At 33.7% G+C, this 20853-nt stretch overlaps 3 protein-coding genes across 7 annotated transcripts in view; 1 reads left to right on the forward strand and 2 right to left on the reverse strand.

The window, feature by feature from the left end:
- The window catches only part of LOC119188474 (restin homolog), a 63339-nt gene extending 58146 nt beyond the window's left edge, over nt 1-5193 (reverse strand). For all 5 annotated transcript variants that reach the window (XM_037437048.1, XM_037437047.1, XM_037437045.1 and 2 more), the window contains exons 1-5: nt 5036-5193; nt 3752-4766; nt 1723-2444; nt 708-846; nt 240-380 (exon numbers count right to left, since the gene is read on the reverse strand). In XM_037437048.1, coding sequence (XP_037292945.1) covers nt 240-380; nt 708-846; nt 1723-2444; nt 3752-3889 — 1140 coding nt within the window. In that variant the 5' untranslated portion in view covers nt 3890-4766; nt 5036-5193. The remainder of the gene's footprint in view (nt 1-239; nt 381-707; nt 847-1722; nt 2445-3751; nt 4767-5035) is intronic.
- A 400-nt stretch (nt 5194-5593) lies between these two features.
- LOC115446218 (protein phosphatase inhibitor 2) lies at nt 5594-14520 on the reverse strand. Its single transcript, XM_030172786.2, has 2 exons — nt 13997-14520; nt 5594-11546 (listed from the first exon to the last, which is right to left on the reverse strand). Exons 1-2 carry the CDS (start codon nt 14393-14395, stop codon nt 11466-11468), a joined length of 480 nt encoding a protein of 159 aa, XP_030028646.1. The 5' UTR covers nt 14396-14520; the 3' UTR covers nt 5594-11465.
- Nucleotides 14521-14858: 338 nt separating this feature from the next.
- Nucleotides 14859-18972, forward strand: LOC115441809 (protein aveugle). Its single transcript, XM_030166719.2, has 3 exons — nt 14859-15138; nt 15256-15369; nt 16432-18972. The coding sequence occupies exons 1-3, from the start codon at nt 15100-15102 to the stop codon at nt 16612-16614; spliced, it is 336 nt and encodes a 111-aa protein (XP_030022579.1). The 5' UTR covers nt 14859-15099; the 3' UTR covers nt 16615-18972.
- The last annotated feature ends 1881 nt before the right edge of the window (nt 18973-20853 follow it).

Here is a 20853-nt window from a genome sequence, read left to right on the forward strand (position 1 = left end):
TCCGTCCCATGATGTGATAGGGGGCGAGCCTATCGCCATATCGGGCACAAATTCCAGACTCCGGGCATGCACCATGCATCCAATTTGCATGCTGTGATCTCCTATAATTGAAGAGGCACGTCACATGCTATGACATTGTTTTATTATATGCCCTGTGTCCTTCGTTAGAGGTCCTTAAATAAATAAACGCAGCCTCGGGATGATAAAAACTTATATGTCTGACAATTTCATGAAGGTACCTGGTCCTCGAGTGAAGCGATAGCCTCTCTCTGCCTGTCCTGCAACTCGTTCACGTAGGCGACATGCTCTGCCTTCATCTCGTCTATTTGCTGCTCGTATTTCTTGCTTATTTGTCGCGCCGCTTGTTCCATGGGCGTTGACTAAAAAACAATGCATTTATTAGTCATTTTCTGATGCAGGTATTGCTATATATATTATTTTTGACAATATTAATTTAATTCATGAAAATAGTACTGTTCATAACTGCTCGATAGTAATAACCCCACGCAATGAATAAAACTCATGCGTTATGGATGCGTATCAACCGGAACATCAGAGTTGTGCAAAAAAGCAAAGTACGCCAGGAGATACCCAAAAATAATAAACTACATCATCCTCTCGGACTCGCACGGCACAGTTCTCTCAAATGTTTATTTGACATTCGCACGTCTTCGGTACCACGCAACCAAGACCATCCAAACACTCACCTCTAGAGACAGCGAAGGTAGTTCAGCACTCCTGGTCCTCCGCCTGAAATAGTCCCCGGCGGCATCGGCAGCGCCGTCAAGAGACGACGCTGATCCTAATGGGGACTGGCATTTACCTCGCCAAACCTCCTCCGAGTAACTGTAATACATAAACACTTAAAATGCACCTTATTTACTACGATCAAGGGAACAAAACAAAAAGTGTGTAAATACTGATTACAAAAAATCTATAAAAAATAATTGCCTCACAAAAACACATAATCCGAATAAAAATAATCACTAACCAAAACTTGCACTGAGAAGTTCTCTATAGGAATTTCGAAGGTGTGTGAAGTCTACCAATCCGCACTAGGCCAGCTTGGTGGACTAAGGCCTAATCCCTCCCTCTCAGTGGTAGAGGAGGCCCGTGCTCAGCAGTGGGCAAGTATATAATACAGGGCTGATATTATTATTATATTTATTATTAAAACTTGCACAGACAAAAATTATGAAAATTAAATTACATATTATCCCATACCGATAAAAATCCAAGACACCTTTTTAACCCACTTCAAAAAAGGAGGTTCTCAACTCGACTGATTATTTTTGTATTCAAAATTTTACAATATTGCGTCAAAACATTTTGATAAGACTCTTCCAGACACAATGAAAATAATATAAAGCAGTTCCTTGAGCGCGGTTGTGACTTCCCAGCGATAACTAATGACGTATCACAAATTACATTACTTATGCAAATATAAACAAACTCTGTAAATATTATTGTTCTACTTTGTGTTCTTTCTTATAGATTTACCCTTTATGTGAAATAACAATCAAAATTAATTTCGAAAATTTAGGACCTTTTTCGTTAAGTTCTTAGTGCATCCGATACTTTATCATATTTTAAAAATAGTACATAACTTACCTTCTCTTGCGCCTAAGCAGCATGAAAAGAATATCATAAGTTAATTATGCCTACGGATTTTTGATCGTCTCCATTTTTTACATTAATCCAAACTCAAAAAATAATACGAACCTCCGTTCCATATCCGAGCATTTCTTTTCAAAGTAAGTCCTCAAGTTTTCCATTTCCTTCTCATGCTTGACGGCCAGCTCCTCGCGCAGCGCCTCTATATCTGAATTGCCAGACTTCACCGACGCGAGTAGCTCCTCCAGCCGCCTCGTCTCCACAGTGAACGCCTGCTTATCCTGCTGCACCTGCGTCTCCAACTCTTTGATATCCGTGTCATATTCAATTCTCATCTTCCCAATCTCATCACACAATACTTGGATCAAACTTTCCCTCAGTTTATTCCTCAAATTCTCCTCAATACACTCGTCAAATGTGTCAATAATTTTAGTTATTTTACTTTCGAAACCAGTTTGGAAATCGTCCGATGTTTCAGAAGATTTCAAGTCAGATTTTGAATAGTTCACAGTTATCTCTTCTCTATCCATATCTTTCTCGCTGTTAGAGGTTTGGACTGATGACTCCCCGCTCATCAAAGCTGAATAGAATTTGGTCTCATCTTTGACCATGCTCTGGTATTTGACGAAGTCTGACAACTGCGCTTTAATGGTATCATGTTCGGTGTGGGACATTTCCCCCACCACATGCTGCAGGTGCTGCACCTCATTGGTCAGGTGGTGGTTCTCATCCCTAAGGTCGTCTCTCTCGCGTACCGAGCGCTGTAAGGAGACGGTGAGTTCCTCTATTAGTTGGTCGCGTTGGGTGATAGCATCTTCCAAGTGCACAAGCTGAAAGAGAAGCGTATGACATGAACAGAAGCCGCAAGCACAATCACATGACCACACATACACACAGGGGCATGGTTAACACAAGGACTTTTATTATTTTTACAATCATTTCCTAGCAAAAGGATCCACCTATTGCGGTTTTTTTCATCAAACACTTCTAATATTATTTTAGATACAATATTATTATAGTATCTAAATTAATATTGAAATTTGTGCCATATTATGATACAATGATGTTACGAAAAGATAATTTTCTTTTCTCAGTCTGTTCCACTTAGTGTTAAACTCTACTAAACCCCCTTTTAATAATATTCAGTTTTATTAAACAAAAGTGATCCTTTACAAAATGAAATAAATCCCCACATTTTTTTTTATACGACAAAAGATATAATTCAAATGACAGTAATCAACAGTATAAAACTTCCATGGATTTATAAATTGAATGTATAATATGCACTGTATTTAGTGTGGAAATGAGCCTTCAACCTAGGGTGCTAAAATTAGCATCCTAGAATAACGGCTCATTTCCAGCCATTTTCAATAAATTATCCCAATCTCAGCCGTCAAACTGATTCCAAGAATGAATCAATGACAATAAATCATTTGTAAGCATGTCATAAAAAAAACTGTTCTGATTGGTCCATTTTTGAGGTAGATCGAAAAATGCGATTAGGATCGAATATTGAAAATAGCAGTTTGTGTTGCGTGCTATAAAACGAATCTATTGTGAAGGAAACAAATTCCTATGTAATGTAGTAAGACCATAAAAGCATGTATATGGCATGCATGTAAAATACCTCATTCCAAATGACCTAGTATAACTTTGAATACCTAATTTTGCAATAGTGAAAGTGACACAAAAAGACACCAACATCACACCTCAATATACAGTTTATTCCCATAAGAGAAATAAAACAAAATTTACAGACTATTCCAGCATCAGTTCAAAAAGTTATTGAAAAATTTTCAAAAATATAATGATAAAATAGTATAAATTAATAAAATTTTTCAAAATATTAGTAAACAGTGGAAAATATATCAGAACCAACAGATGTCTTACTTCATATAGAATATGTGTCTAGGCCAGAGTATGTAAACAAACAAAATATTTATAGCTCTGAAGTAACATTTAAAAATAGTAATGATCAATACAAAAAGGGTTATAATAAAAATGTTTTATTCAAATCACTCACAATTTACATGCAAATAAAAAGTATTAGAAAAAGTGCATCAAAACATGCATTAAAGAACCAAAACACGAAAGCAACATGCATTTATACCCAACACAGAACAAATCACATAACTACCTTCCCATGATATTCCTCACATATAGTTTTGTAATCTGTGGTCAGAGTACTGAATGATGCTTCCTCAACTGGAATTGATTTTGGTGGTAAAGACTCCTTTCCCTCACTTTCTTTCTCTTTCAACTCATCATCCACCATAATTTCTTCTATTAATAAGTCACTTTGCTCTATCTTATCGCTTGATAAACTTTTGTCTGATGTTACATCCAAAGATTTGTCTGGAGATAGTTCTTTTACTTCATTGTCAAAGACCTCCTCTACTTTAACTGTGTCCCCGCACCAACTAGAAAAGGTGATAACAAGTTCGGGAACACTGGTAATGGATCTACATTTGCATCAATAACTTCACTTCCTTCAGGTGGAGGCCCAAAATTATTTTTGCTGCAGGAAATGAAAATTTTGGCACGCCTTGGCCTCTAATGTCAAGTTTTATTATTTCTTCAGATTCTGAGCTTCTTTCTGGTGATTTTTCATCATCTGATTTATTTGCTGCCTCCTCAACATGAGAGTTGTCAGATCTATTTAATGAGTCTAAATAATGGTCACTCTTTGGAGATTCTTCTGGCCTGTCAATGTTCAATCTATCTGGAGTATTGTCATACGTAACTTCTCGGTCTGATGATAATGCCAAATTAACTGGACTTTCCTCACTAATTAAATGCACATCAGCATTCATGTCTAGGGGCCAAGATGTGCTAAGCTTACTAGGGTTTTGAGTGTTCTGATTTTCACTAAGCGGTGACTGTGGAAGTGGTAAGTTTAGAGAACTATTTCTGGATACTTGCTCCTGCTCATTATCAACAGTGAGAAGTCCCTGAGCTCTATTGCTCTCCGAATCAGTAGAATATTGACATTTGGAGGGAACATCCTCAGATATGGACTCAGTTTTGCTGTCGTCAGTGTGGGTAGTCGATAATTCTTGTTGCACATTTTGTCCTGTATCAATATTTTCATCCGCATCGACGACTCCTACAACGGGTATCTGTTGAGAATGCACGACATCCGGAAGAACGTTCTAAAAATAAATAAAAATTATAAATAAACTCCATAAAATTTTGTCGGTGTAAGGCGGAAGAGCGACCATTTATGCACACGGAATTTTTGAATGAAATTTTTCACTTTGCGCGGATTATTTAACTACAATAGCAAAGTCTGCCTCCCTGATTCTGATGAACGATTGCAGCAGTGCATTTGAATACTATTTTTAACGTAGTCACGATTAAAAATACCTCCAACCCGTGATTTGTTTTTGTTTCATGAATATTGGATTAAATGAACACATACCTTAATATCAGCCGTTTGCGATGTATAATTGTCGGGATCATCCATAATTTAACATTATCGAGATTAAATCAATTGAATATTCCATTAAAAAACCACCAAATTCGTTGTCAAGACGACGTTTCGACATTCAAACAAAATACAAACGCCATTAACTTTTTCACGTTCCGTTACTACTAAAAAAGGCGCGTGATTTGGTTGAGAAGATTTTACACTTTCATAAAATAAGTTTTAAAAAAATATATAACAAAGAAACATTATTATTTACAAATAAACCTAAGATTATACTTTACAAGAAATTAATTTCATATAATTACATTGGAATTAGGTAAAAATTGCGTGGAAAGTAACGGTATCAACGACTTCTTTTTTTAAATTAATGGGAAACTGGTTTATAGGTGAAACGGAACATTTATCATAGTGTTTACATTCTGTAATGTTTTGTTATCAATTCTTATTTATGTACCTAATTATCAGCAGGGTCTTCATTTACGTACTAAATGAAAATTATGATTGACATTATCCAGAATTCAAGGTACTATCTACAATAAAACACATTTATATTATCTGATATTATTATTACTATTTACACATACATTTTAGGAAAAGCCGCTTTACTCTGTACATTTTATATTAAAACGTTGCAACAACTTAATTTCGAGTAAGGCCAATGTATCATAGAAAAAATACACACTTTATGTATTGCTTTGCACATTATTGTTAGTTATAATATAGTTATTATACTTTTTCATTTAAATAACGTGTACGTTCTGGTGTGTAACATAAACCAAAATGATTAAAATATCTTTGCATTGTCATCATGTGGCAGTATGTTACACCTGCAAGTCATTCTCAAAAGTGGATTGAGATTTCAACCTTACTTTATAAAATGATTTTAAACAACAAATGCAATTGATGCCGTGAGCGCAGTATAAGTAACATTTAATTAGTTAATGAGTTGGCGTATTTATGTCAGTTGACAAATTTATCATACGTGAAAAAATATAGTCATTTTAGCTTTGTAAGGATCAAGATCGCAACACCTTGTAAATAGCATATTTTAATTGTGAAAATGTCTTTAATATAATATGACATATTAAATAAAACCAAAACTAATTTTCACATAGGTTCATTCTTGCTTACGCGGCGCCAATTGTGAGTTCAAACATAATATTTTCCCATGTCATGTAAATAATAGAGTTAAATTATTAATGGAAGCATTAATAAAGGTGTTTATTGGCTAGCCAAACTGTAAATTAAATTATTAATGTGAAATAATACAACATTAGAGTAAGAGTTATGTTAACAATTCTTTAACTTGTTCTATCAGTCTACACAAAAATACAAAGGAACCCTTTAACATGCAACATAGCGTGTAACGTCACTTGTTACATTATATGTTGCAAAATTGTTAATGCATAATTTAAATTCAATTTTAAACTGAGCAAGAAATAATCTAGGTACAATATAAAAAATCTGAGATATTCTAAAATCTTTGAAGGCTGCAACAAAATATTGTTACAAACATCTTGCATCTTTTTCTATCTTAAAAATTACAGAAATCTATGCCCAAACTACGAACGTTAATAATTCTAAACATTCTACCCGAACTTACATTATGTATTTTTAGTATAACTGACTCAGGCTTCATTTAAACACATCCAGGCTTAAAACACTAACGTTTATTGTAGCGAACTCTTGTGCCTAAGTTTTGGACGCATTAACTTGATTTATCATATAACTTTTATTGCCAATTACGAGACCATATTATATCCAGACAGGGCTTCTAATGTAATAAAATAATTTTTGGTACACTTATGACACTCAGAACCCATTTTACAAAATTATTAACCAAATAACGCTCTTGGATAGTTATGTAAATATTGTTAAATCCTGAAATTAATAATTAAAATAAAACATAAGGGTTGGAACTCTATATCCAATACCACTTACATTATACCCTTCGTTACTCGAATGCGGCCTCGACCCTCAAGTATAAATTAATGCGCCCAATATTTAATTCCACAAAGCCCGCACCAATCTCCGCTAGGCATCATAACGTATTAACTTTGAAGTAGACACATTATTTAACTACTAATTAACCAGTATCCTCGGTTCTTATGAGCATGTCGGCGCCCTATCACATCTAGTCGTATCTTAATCTCTCTCTAACCGCTACAATAGTCAAAAATATCCAATTCTCGTTAACGCACTACATTACCACTTCTACATAAGCCCTGTAAAGTATAGTTCACTTGAAAGCGTCTATAAATTCATTATTTTAACTTTATGTGCTGTTAATTTTAGTGCACATTGCGCATGCAACGTTTCTCGCAGCATATCGTCGAACATTCAGCACTGGTTTTTAAACAACAAAATCTGATTAAATGGAAGTTCCAATAATTATGTGCTTCACTTAATTGTTCTAAACGATTATGTGCACATGTTGCGAGTTAGTGTCGTTGCAAAAGTCTGAGTGGGGCTTAGCACGTTTATAATTACTTCTTAAATTTTTCGTATAATCAACCGTAATAATTTATTCGTATAAAAAAATAAATATATCAATATTAAAATTATATCATTAGTCACTTGGGGGACTAGCTAACATTTTATTACAAATAATTAAAATATCTATTTATGCATGTCACTCTTTCGTCGTAAGTGCAAAATATACAATTTTCTTGGCACATAATGTATAAATAAATTTTCGAAACATTCAAATTATGGTAAGAATAATAAAAATAAGTCGTCTTCGGCGTCGTCCCAATTGACATCGTCAATAAAATGATCGTTAAGTTATTGATCGAACATTATTTTTCAGCCGTTTCCAATATACGATCCCAATCTCAATTTTTAATCCGATTTCAATCATGAACCAATCAAAATAACTCATTTGTAAGCATGTCTAAAACCCTTTTTTCTGATTGGTCCATTTTTGAAATAGATTAAAAAGAAGCTATTCGTTTATTGAAAATGGCGGTTAGATACTCAACAGAAGGTTAATAATTTATATCGCGAGTTCGTACAACCTATGCGCTTCGGTTTGTATGAACGATTAGCAATTAGGGCAACGGGACAAAGTCACCTTATAAATGTGTATAAATTTAAAAAGATTTTTCTTACCAAAACCGAGGAATTTAAAGTACAGAAAACAATAACAAATATTAATGGTAATCACTGTGGATAAATTAATAAGGTTATTGTATATTTATGTAACTATGAACTGATGGTAAAGTGTACAATAACAGAAGATAGTCTAATAATAAACTATAGTAACAATCTGACCGCCTTATTCATAGAAGTTATTTATCTAAGGACGGAGCATTGCTGTCATAACAAGTCTGTTTCTCAGTGCTGACGGCATGGCAGCCTTTGCAGTGCGTAGACATAGGGCCGTTGTGATTGGCTAATATTGAGATACAACTTGAATCTAATTGGCTGTCAGATAAACAAAGCTGAACAAACAGCAAGCTGTCAGATAAACAAATCTGAGAAAAAGATTTGTTATCACTGCAATGCCGTCCTTAGATAAATATCTATGAATAAGAGGCGAGTGCACTAATTGTGTTTATATTTGACAAAATTTAAATTATTTTGTGTCATCAATCAAGAAAATTTACCTGCAATATTTTGATACGACATCTGCACTGTGGCAAAAATTGAGTTATTTAAAAAAGTTATAAATTCGTTATCCCAGTGGTTCTATTTCTGAAAACGAAATAACAGTGCAATACAATCTAGACGCAAATAAGATCATCACTTACTGGAGACCAAATTTTATTTTAGTCTTACAGATAAACGTGGTTAAGTAGATTAAGGTAGATAGAAATCACAAACTAGTGCTACAAAAACGTGAGATGGGTATTGTGCGATGTAGGTTTCAATTAGCGACATCTATTCAATTATTATTCTTGTCGACAGAATATTAAATATTGACTGTGTGCCACTTTTCTTCTCACATTCTACATTGAAGAACAACATAGACAATAAATACTCTAAAATGCTGTGAACAATTATCATTTTAAGTCAATGAACAAATGTGTAATGTTTTGTGTAAATAAAAACGAACTTTCCAACTAAAACGATAGTAATCATGTATATTTGTATAATAAATACAATATAGGTATGTATATATCATAAATAAATATATCCATCTGCATCTTTCGATAGTTTAACTATAATGTAATTGTGGGCATCTCGCTATACAGGATGCCACAAAAATAGAATAGAATCAGTGGCTTATGATTACAATTTTTAAGATTAAATTTGAAATCCTTTGTATTTCAAATTTTGAGGACATTGCAAGCAAAAAACCTAAAGATATCCTCATGGACATTTAAATCTCTAGTAAACTATTTTCAATACTATTTTTATGAGACGCTTTTATTGTGACATCCCATATCATTTAGAAACGAGATAAATGACCTAGTTTAGTCATCTAGTTCTGCAGATATATAATAAACATGCTTGACATGCCCGTATAGTTTCTGCAATATTACAGAAAAGCATAAAAAAACATTATCTTAACAATCACACTAAAATTATAACCCGTAATAAGGTTGCATGTCGAACAAAGCTACATGGAGTACACACTATTATTTTGCTGATGGTAGGATATAATTTATATCAGCCCGGATAACAACCACCGTACACAAGATGTTGAAACCTGCGATCTTGGCCCACGTTTATGTGTCGCGTGATGGGATCAGCCTGTGTATCCGGTTCCAACAAGTCTACATAATTGTGTCGACTGTTGAGGGATAATCATCTGTCGTCTGCTGAACATGGGTGACCCCCATAGACTGCCAGATCAACCTATTGTAATATGTATTTATAACATAGTATATTTAGTAGAACTATGATATAATTGTTTTTCGGTACAGCATGAATGGACCAGCCAGATCTAATTAATACCACAAAAAACTTATATGGAATAATAGTTTTGAAATTTCTCTGAAAAGTGTGATATTTCTTCTAACACTTCAGTATAGCAATCAATATTACCATTGTCAGACTTCACAATCAATCAGCCTACATTTTGCCATAAAAAAATACAACAAAATACCATTTTCCAAAATATTATACAGCTATTCCCAATATCTTCAGTCTCCAAGTATAAAAATAGAGACATGAATCTTGTAACTAAATCAAAAGTTAGTGTGATTGTTGTATTAATATCATATTATGCTTTATAAGTAAATGTTTTATGACACCAGAACCATCTAGTTTTCTTATTAAAGGTATAAACCAACCATAATGTGCACTGGTACGAATGTTCGTATCAGAATATTAGTTACCTACGAATGCTCGCTATTAAAAACCACCTGATATTTTGATTGGTTTATCACTAAAATAAGCTTGTAGCTTGATTAGTGGCTGGTAATAGGTATACAGAAAGGCTTCTGTACTATTTCTCAATAAAAAGCTGTATAAACTAAACAAATATGATATTTTCAAAAACGGTTAATGACAGTGCCACGAAAACGAGTTACATTTAAAATAATTATTTAACATAAGTATTAAAAACATTGCATCTGTTGCGGTGTAAAAAATGTGACTAAATGGCTTCCTTATAATTTAAATACAATGAAATTACTTAAGTCTCCTAATCTAATGACGAAAAAAAAATAAATATTCAAAATACATCGCAACCACGATATAGAAAATCAAGCGTTGGGTAAATACAATAAATTTAGGCTCCAAGCCGAATACCGAACCCGACAAACCATTCTGAATCATTCTACGTAGACAATAAAGTCCGCGACACACGCTGCAGAACCAGTACACAATTTAGTAAAAATTGGAACACTTTGGCATAACAACCTTTGTAAATCTCACATTAATTAACACTCCGGCCAGCTTCCAAACCGCCATATTGAGGAACTCGACACCAGTGGCCTCACAAATCAATTACTACATTGTGGAAATTGTTAAATCTGTGTTGCGTTTTGCGTGACATTGTGTTGTCAATATTCAAGTTTATATAACATGCAAACGATGACATGTAAAAAGTAAAGCAGATACTTTTCCAATATACTTGAAAAAATATGTTGGATCAACCCAATTGGGTGAGATAAGGGCAGGTGAATATAAAACATGAGTCGAGCAGGTCTCTCGCGCAAAAACAATAGAACTTGAGGTTAGATATAAAATAATACAAGCTAGATTATGCACAGTGTATGTTAATTAAAATCATGCATGCATTGACAGTGAATAAGCTTGTGTAATCTAGAGATATCTATATTTTAGACCATATGCTCAAAGCTCAGATGCAGTAATTAAATATTGACCTGTGAGACAGGAGTTTATTAAATTTAAATTCCCCTGAATATTGACAACGCTAAAATAAACCTGATCCATTCAGCCGGCACTAAGCATTCTGTATCAACTTGAAGCCGTGAACGTTATGTACATGCGAGCGAGCGTGTGGCAGTCAGGTGCCTTTCTCCCGTTTCTCATCGTCATCGTCGTCGTCCTCCTCCTGTGCCATCAGCTGCCGCGCCAGTTGTAGAGCCTGGAAATATGACAAATTCAGTTGTATTTTTCTGGAATACCGTTTAGTTAAATGATGTTCCAACTCACACCAAACTTGCCTATTACATAAATTGGCACATTATAAATAACCGAATGCATGGCAATGAATGAATGAATGGCATGAGTGTGCCAATTCGATATAATTTTGTGTGGGATAAAAGCATCAGTCCACAAAACCCTTTATAATATTTGTTTACAGAATGTGTCACACACTTATGGCATAATATGTTAAGCCTTTTACTTTATAATTAATTGTATTAATACTTTAAAAATATTAAGTCCTGTGAACAACATTGTTACAATTATTATTAAGAACTTTGTGGCAAATACTGTGTTTAGTAAATGCAAAAAAAAGATATTTTCTTGGGATTATATTAGCATTAATGTAAGTTAATTGGCTTATTCTTTTGTAACTAAAATGTTTTTAAAGTACATTAACTTGCCAGTAGGATACCACAGCCCATTTTATATATAATATTTCTTACAAATAATAAGGGATTATAAGATATAAAAACACATTTTTTTTATTTTAACATAATCTTATCTCAAATTTGTAGATTATCAAAAAAGGTAATCTTATACACATTAAGATTAAGAAGGACATAGAGGCATTCCATTATTCTCTAGCTCAGTATGATTAATCAAATTAATAATTGTATAATTAATAAAAAACAAAATCTTAATAAATTGTCAATCTTTAGTCTCATATTATTATTTATTATAAAGGTACACCTAGATTGGCAAAAGAAACAAAATATCAAATAAACATACAAAATCTGCATACATATCTACAGTATCGGGATAGACAGCAAATGTAATAAATGTTTGCCAATATGGTTACACCTCAAGTATACCTCACGCATTAATAGACATAAGGTACCTTACATTTATACCTCATATTTTCATTATAAGATTTTTTAAAATCTTTATTTAAGGAACTTGGTACTTATTTCGTAATAACTCTGCATGTCCATTTTACAGGTACTCTCTCTTCACTATGTCAAAATATTTTTTTCCCTAGCCCGTTCCGACACATAACTAATAACAAGGAAAATGATCCTTTCAGTGAACATTGTTTCAATTGAAAACATACAATTGCACCAATTCATCATACATTAGGTACTGTCTTGTGGGAAAATGATTCACAATCCCACATCTATAAATAAACTCATTAACAATCACACCATCACATGATGAGCCTTGACTTGCATAGTACATCAATGACAATCATAATGTATAGTATTATATAAAGCCAAAGAGTTTGTTTGTTTGAACATGCTAATCTCAGGAACCACTGATTTGAATTGAATTTTTTTTTAATGTTGAATAGCCCATTTATTGAGGAAGGCTTCATAACCCTTGACCAATAGTAGAGTATCAATGAAAAATGTTCCAAACATGACAAAATTATTCCTTTCAAGAGCTTCCGATTCATGCCCTGCTTTAACGGTAAAAGCTATGCAAAATTTATGTATGACAGTGTTGTTCTCCTTAAAATGTATATAATTCTAAAGAAAAGTTCTAAAAATATATTATGAATGAAGTTTCCCACTACATCTGTCTGCCTGTCTAAATGCGATAATGTCAAAAGTACCCAACAGCCATGAAAGTTGGTATGGAGATAGTTTGAGAGCCAGGGAAGGACTTACACTAATTTTATCTCAAAAAACGCTTTCAAGCAAGCAAAATCTAATTGTTATATATTTGAATGTTATAAGTATGATTAAAAATATATATAAATAAGTTTCTTAGATATTTTGGAAACCTGCTAAAGGATAAACTATGCCTGAGTTTAATGACATATTTACTATATAATATGAGAATAAATATTATTTATTCTACTACTAGTATGAAGCATCAAATAGGCTTCTACTATTTATTATATTATAATTATTACTCTATACGTTCAAAGCTTTTACTGCTTTTTATAAGGTTTTGAGAATACATAGGTACCTGATTAAATCTTCTTTAGTTGATAAGATAGAAGGTAAAACTTCAAACAGAAATATCTCTTTTCATGACTTCCTATAATAGTAAATATGGCATACTTATTCAAACTCTGTATTTAAAAAAAATCATCTATAGACACACATAAAATATACCAACAAATATTGCATGACATATCACTATTCTTCTTTAAAAACACATGCTTCTACTGAATTTCAAATGAGTTGGGTAATCATTTTGAAAATGTATACAAATGTTGCTAATTAGCTATGTAATGTAATTGCATAAAAGGTTATTAGTATTTATATATTTCACACATGGATGTAAGGTCATATCTTATTGTAATGTCAGAATGCAAATGAGTAATGAAATGTATTACACAAAACAGTATATACAGTAAGCATCGTCGAGCTACGTGTGGGATGTAAGTCGCTACCCCCGCCAGTCGTTACAAGTGACCTAACCGCGCAATCGCGCACCCACCTGGAACTCATTGTAGTGCATTTTCCGCTTCTTCTCGAACTCGATCCGCCGCCGGCGCACCTCCTCCGGCTCCTCCATCTCTTCGTCGCTCTCCACATCCACACACTTGGGCGGCTTGTTCATACTCGCCGCGAGCTTCGCCGCTAACAAGTTTGCGTCCAACTCGTCATTTGGTTCCAAATCTCCGTCCACCGCTTCCGAGAACGGTGTTTTGGGTTCTTCTACTTTCATATGCCCGTAATCCTTGTTGGGCGGGTGGAAAGTCTCCATAATATTCATCTCATCAAACCTCTGCTCCTTCGGCCGTTTACTCGTTGACGGGTTTCCATCGGAGCCATCGATGCTCCGCGACGTCTTCAATATGCCCTTAGAGGGCTTCTTTTGTAAATTCTGTGCCATGGTGTTTTATTTCAAAAAGACATTTTATATTATATAGATAGGAATTCCGACAAGATTAGGTTTTATTTTATTTTTTCACCGGATGACAGATGAACTAATTCTACCAAAATTTGACAGCTGACAGACGCAGTTTGCAAAATTTGTAGATTGGTGTTGGTCTAATAAATGCTACCAATTTTCAAATATTTTTTATTTCATTAATATACGTATATCAATGTTTACTAAGGATTCGATTCCTAGTATTATTATAGCTAGCTTACAAAATTATGTTCAAATATACAGTCATTCCAATTAATTAATTTATGTGGCCGTTTGAGTTTGTACTTTAGTCGATAGGAGTAAAAATTATAGCAGTCTATGAAATTTTACAGTTGATAACTGACAAATTGACATTACTTATTCCCTTAGTCTATGGACGAGTAGGAGTATAAAATTCTCAGAACAATGACAAGCATAGAAGTAACACTATGACATTTGAGTGTACCTCAGAACATAAAAGACAGACTAGGCTGTATGGCTGAGAGCCTTTGCCTTCTCCTTAAGGAGTAAATCAAACCAAAAAAAAAGAAAATGTCTATGGACGAAAACGAAACGAACAATATCAAAACAAAAACTTTTCTTGCATTTTGCACAAAAAGTGATAAATCTTTCTTATAATTCATTGAATACTAGTTTTTGTGACTAAGTTTACGTTAACTATCAAAATGGTAGAAGAATCCAATATGAATTCTAACAAAGCTAAGGTTCGTAACCACCTAGATTACTGCTACTTTTCACCTATTTTTCTGATTAAAATCACTCTGTAGATATGAATTCGACATCGCTCTGCTTGGTGTTTAACTACTCCAATCATATTTCAGACGAAAACGACTCGTCCGAAGGCAGTGTACTTGTGGACAGAAGCCGATGTGCAGAAATGGCTTCGACGACACTGCAGCGACTACTATAGTCTCTACTGGGAGAGGTTTCATGAGGTGAGTATCTAACAAATGTAATAAGCAATAGTAAATTGCGTAACGAACATTTTTTTACTACTTGGGAAAATTTTAAGTGAATTAAATTCTGATAAGATTATAAAGTTCTTTAATCATAATTCTTTGTAGCATTACTCATTATTGCTATGTATGTTTATAGACGAAGTTTTTGAATTTATCTCAGAAATAAATATCACCCATAGAAAATTAAACAATAACTGTTTATCTTACCTGTAAAATCTTATAAAGGGATTTATCAATTTGGACATAAATATGTTGTATTTTAATACTAACACATGCTTGAACACTTCATAAACCATGCGAAAACATTTAATAAAGTTGATATTTGGAGAAATATTTTATAAAGTCGATTTTTGATCATAATGTGCGCTACATTATGATCAAAATATCAACTGAGTAATATTTAAAAATCATTACAAAATTCTGAGTTGGTGGTCGTAACTTTAAGATCACTTACTCAGAATTGGATAAACTTCTCAGTGATATGTGGTTCCAAAAAGACGGTGTAAGCAAAACATCTGGTCAAATAATTGACACATTCAAGGGGAAGTTCATTGGATGCATATTTACAAGAAATGGTCTGGTCAGCCACATCAAGCAATTTAAAACTGACTTCTTTTTAAGGAATTACATCATGTCTGGAATAATTTTCAGTCTTCTACATCAATTATTTTGTTATATATTTTTTATTTTACACAAAATTCTTATGTCTTTATTGGAAAATCAGATAAATTTTTTGATTCCATTAATTTCTTAATTAATTACACCATATTCTAGATTTTTCTATCTCTTTAAAGTTTAATAGTTTTTTCACTGCCACATTACAGCATACAGAATTAGTTGTATTTGTTACTCATAATGTGACAATAAGTCAGCATCTTTAAGACTCTCTACATGTTGGTCTAATGATATATACAGCAAAAAATAAACTGATGCGTATGTTTACACACTTTTTTTGCATATAAGGGATAAGCAGAGACACAACTGGTACACTCAGATTTTATGTTTAAGACAAATGCATAGTTAATAATTTTCTTCCAGCATGACATAACTGGCCGAGCATTGGTCCGTATAAACGACAACACCCTCCTGAGAATGGGCATCACAAATAGGGAGCACAGGGATGCAATATGGCGAGAGATCCTCAAACTGCGGCTCAAAGCGGACATAGTAGAGATCAGGGATCTGGAACGAAGGCACAACTACTTCAACTACGATTTGTGACAAAGGCAGGAAGATGCGGCTAGCTTCACTAGTGTTGTGACAGTAGATAGACGATATCCCTTATTCAAATATATCAGCAACTATATTTACTTAAAGTGCAGTGTTATCATGGGGCTGTACCGTGCCTTATTGGGTATATTCAGACTATTTGAAGTTTTAAATAGATGATAATTACAGAAACAATATTCTATACAGTCTGTATCAGTTTACAGGAAGACGGTACTATGAGAGGTTTTTTTTTAAAGTAACTTGTCATAAATGTAACTGCATGTAAATACTCAAGTAGTGAGGTGCTGTTAGATAACTGATTACAATACAGTATAACTGAAGGATTCATTAAATTGTTTGTGAAATTTTTGGACTTGTATGTAAAAGTATATTTATGGTGAAATTTAAGATGTGATAATAATTTCACTGTTTACAGTAACAGTTCATAGTCAAAATTCATTTTGATTGTTAATAATTAGTGTACTGTAATGTGGTATGAAATAAATATTTAAATAAGATAAATTTATATTGTATATGAATGCATAAAAAATATCTTGGAATTTCTTTATGTCCAATAAATGTGACAGTAGATAATAATTATTAAAATCATAATTTTTTATGTATCACCTCACCAGACTGAAGACAGAATGACTTGCGAGTTAGGTTATGGGACTCATAATGGTCTGAGTTTGATACCTGGGTAAGGCAATTAAAAGTTATGTATGCCTATCAATACTATACGTAAAAGAATTATCCTTAATTGGTTGATTTGTGTTGTGTACCATGGGATAAAAGTAAGTTCTGAAGACTGGTTAACATAGCACAGTCTACTCCATCAGGCCATGAGCTTATTTATTATGTTTCAATAATTTGTATGGAATATTCATAATAGATAGAGAACATGGAATGTATGATTGTATTTTTATACTCTATGTATGGATGTGAGTGTAAAATTATAACTAAGAATTATTGTGAATATGTTTGTATGGAAAGGTGTTTAGTGTTATTGTGATTGCCATTAGGTAAAGCCATTTAACTTCCTAAAGCATTACTTTCTAATATTGTAGTTACCTATACTGAATTACTTGGCAAACAGGCCCCAGTGGATTATGCAAACTTGCCCCAAAACATATCGCTAGCTTACTATTACAACATCCTATGACTTTTTTTATAAAGTACTAGATTTAAATTCGCATATTGGTAAAAATTTGAGAAGACATTAATCATGTTTATCTTTCGGAATTATTGAAATAATACTGAAAAAAGCATACAATCATGTCGATGGGTGAAAGGCTAATTGATTTTAGCGAAATTTTATTCGAAAAATCATAACTAGGTTCCAAAAACATAGAAGAGTGCTGATTTTATATGTATGCAACATAGTGTCGAAAAATAATGTTGCTTAAGTCAATTAACTTATCATCCATCGATGTGATATACATTATAATTCAATTTGTGCAAATAATATAACAGAATCCTGTAATAGTGAGCCAGCGATATAGAGGCAGGCTGTTGTAGGCCTTGTTGAATTGTTTTAGATTACCTATATCGTGAATTACAACCGTTTTCAATAAACGATCCCAAGCTCAATCTTCAGTTCGATTCCGAAAATGGACCAATCAAAATTAGTCATTTGTAAGCATGTCAAAAAATACTTTGATCTGATTGGTCCATTTGTGAGAGGGATTGACAAAAGCGATTGAGATCGGTTATTCAAAATGGCGGTTAAAGTTGTAGTCTTCTGTTCAACCGTCTGGCATTTCCCCCAAAACCATCACAACCTTCCCAAGAGCAGGCACATTCCACAATAATTTTAGCGAGCTTATTCGATAAAGGTTGTCAGTTCTATAGAGGTGTATATCCTTCTCTTTTTGCTACCTAACTATGAGCATATTTTGAATAGTGCGACAACGCTTCTTAAATCTATTCTCGCGTCTCTATGTATAAAATAAAAACAATATTTCCATAGTAGAAGTCGTAATTCGTTGGCTATCTGTTGGTATCTTGTTCTATCGTAAAGTCCTTAACGTTGGGGCAATATGTTGACGTAAACAGGCTTGGATCCAAAAGAAGGGAATTTTGTTTATTTTAATATTTTTCTGTTATTCTTACATTTAGCGAGCAGTGTAGAGAGTCAAATGCGCTGCTGCCCTGGATCCGCGTCTGATGTGAAAGTAATCGTCCAAAAATTATGTATAATCAATATAAAACTTAATATTTAATAGAACAGCTTTAAATACTATTTGGAATTAATTATAAAATTATATTTAGAAACAGATTTGTTTGTAAAAACTTGTTTAGATGTTATATTGTTGTCATTGAAGAGATATGCGAATAATTCTGTATAATAATGAAGATATTTTATATGTTCCCTTTGTTTTATTTTGTTGCGTGAGAGAATATGCTTTCCGAATTTGTCTTTGTTAACTACTGAGCCGATAAATATCGAACCCGAGTCCTATATTATTTTCCAAGTTACAGCCAATTAAAAACTATGCGAGGTCATTAATTACTGAGTTCATGGTTCAATTATTTTATTCAGTAAAAATTTTACTGAATAAAATAAATGTTACTGCAAGACGATATTTTACTGTAAAATATCGTCTTGCAGTAATATTGTCTATTGTATTTAATAAAGATGGAGAATATTACAACATCGCGAAGCACCTCTTAGTTATTCTAAATGGACATATATAAATAAATCCTATACATCGATCTCATTGTCGTGCCAGAAAGGTGTCGGTACAAGATGGGAACTTCGAGCGTTATTTACAGACGGATAATAATTGTTTTTTTTTTTGTATCGGACCCCGCGTTACATACAGGGGGAAACGGCGAATGGGATACTGGAATCCCCTGGCTTAGCGACTGCAGGGACCTAGAGGGGACATCTGAACTGAAGGAGAAGGAACCGTCTTAGGATGGAAGGAGGGGACAATGCCGGGAAATGTTCGCGAGCTCTCTTAGGCGCCAAAGTGAATTGGCAACCATGAGTTATACACACTTAACTGTGTGCTAGGGCCGCGGTAAATGTCCCCCGTGCATGTGCGTGCATTCGGTGTAGAGACTGAGCGCGCAAGTATAGCCTCGGGATAAAAATTGGATGAGTTTGACAATTTATTCTATATTTAATATTAGTTAATATCAGACTAAAATACGAGATGAGGGCCAAACTGGATGTTTTCAATTGTTCCAATCTTGTATGTGACACAGAAATTAGCTCTGTTCAGTTAATTTTGATTACATTCGTTGCGCATATGCCTAATCCATGTCCCTTGGAAGCTTGGAAGATAGAGTAGGTAAACCTATACTGCCGTGCTAAACTCAAAAGCGGTATCTAAAAAAATAACAAAATCTTAATTTTTATGTCTTCAGATAGCTTAAAGAAATATCTACCCATCCAAAAAACTTACCAAAATAACGGTATCTTGTTTAGAACTTATTAAAGAAAACCTTAAAAGAGTGCCTCTATCTTAGTTTTACTTACAAAACTTCGATTATCTCGAAATAAGGTTTCCCTGGCACACCGCTTTTGCAATTAGCACGGCAGAATAAGAGTGTTTCTTCCTTACAATAATCCTAGGTAGGCCGCATCGTCCAGAAACAACTAAATAGGCCGGTACGATTCTGTCGAAAGGCATGAGATAGCCATCTGTTACCATTCGACGCTCTATCTGGACGGCATCAGCCTTACCATCAGGTGCAGTGCAGTCACTTTTTCGTGCTTGAAAAAAAAAATATAAAGAGCTTATTTACTAAAACCAATCGTTCTCTCGTACCTCGCGCCACATGAGACCCACGGTAATACCGGGTTAGTTGCGCGCAGCAGACGTTCTAAAATAGCAATTTTAATGACTCTTTTGTTTATTATCCGCGCGCACCCCGCGAGACAACGTTATTAACATCGCCATTAGGTACAAAATACACGGTGACTACTAAAATGCCAACGATAATTTAAATTGAATTCTTTTAAGCTTTTCGAAAGAACGCATTTTTTACGCGCTGGTAAATGACACTATACCAATGCTAGCTGCGTTTAATATTCAATAAGGCAATCCAAAATAGTTATAGATTTCAGAGGTCACACAATATTTCATACCCGGCTACGACTCCTTTTAGTGTATATCCAGTTTCGTGGTACGGTGTGGGATGGGGCAATACTGCCCTCGCATATTGTTAATTGCATCCCTTTACCTTAAACAAATCAAAAGATCTAATTACTCATCCAATTATTTTTAGAAGAAGTCTTAA

Source organism: Manduca sexta, chromosome 10 (assembly GCF_014839805.1).
Source record: "Manduca sexta isolate Smith_Timp_Sample1 chromosome 10, JHU_Msex_v1.0, whole genome shotgun sequence".
NCBI classification, from domain to species: domain Eukaryota; kingdom Metazoa; phylum Arthropoda; class Insecta; order Lepidoptera; family Sphingidae; genus Manduca; species Manduca sexta.

Bases quoted from the DNA above. Each gene is read 5' to 3' on its own strand.
- LOC115446218 (XM_030172786.2), bottom strand. From the start codon at position 14,395: ATGGCACAGAATTTACAAAAGAAGCCCTCTAAGGGCATATTGAAGACG. The intron at 11,547-13,996 runs GTGGGTGCGCGA...TCATATTTCCAG, and splicing joins TGCACTACAATGAGTTCCAG to GCTCTACAACTGGCGCGGCA.
- LOC115441809 (XM_030166719.2), top strand. From the start codon at position 15,100: ATGGTAGAAGAATCCAATATGAATTCTAACAAAGCTAAG. The intron at 15,139-15,255 runs GTTCGTAACCAC...ATCATATTTCAG, and splicing joins TGAATTCTAACAAAGCTAAG to ACGAAAACGACTCGTCCGAA. The intron at 15,370-16,431 runs GTGAGTATCTAA...ATTTTCTTCCAG, and splicing joins ACTGGGAGAGGTTTCATGAG to CATGACATAACTGGCCGAGC.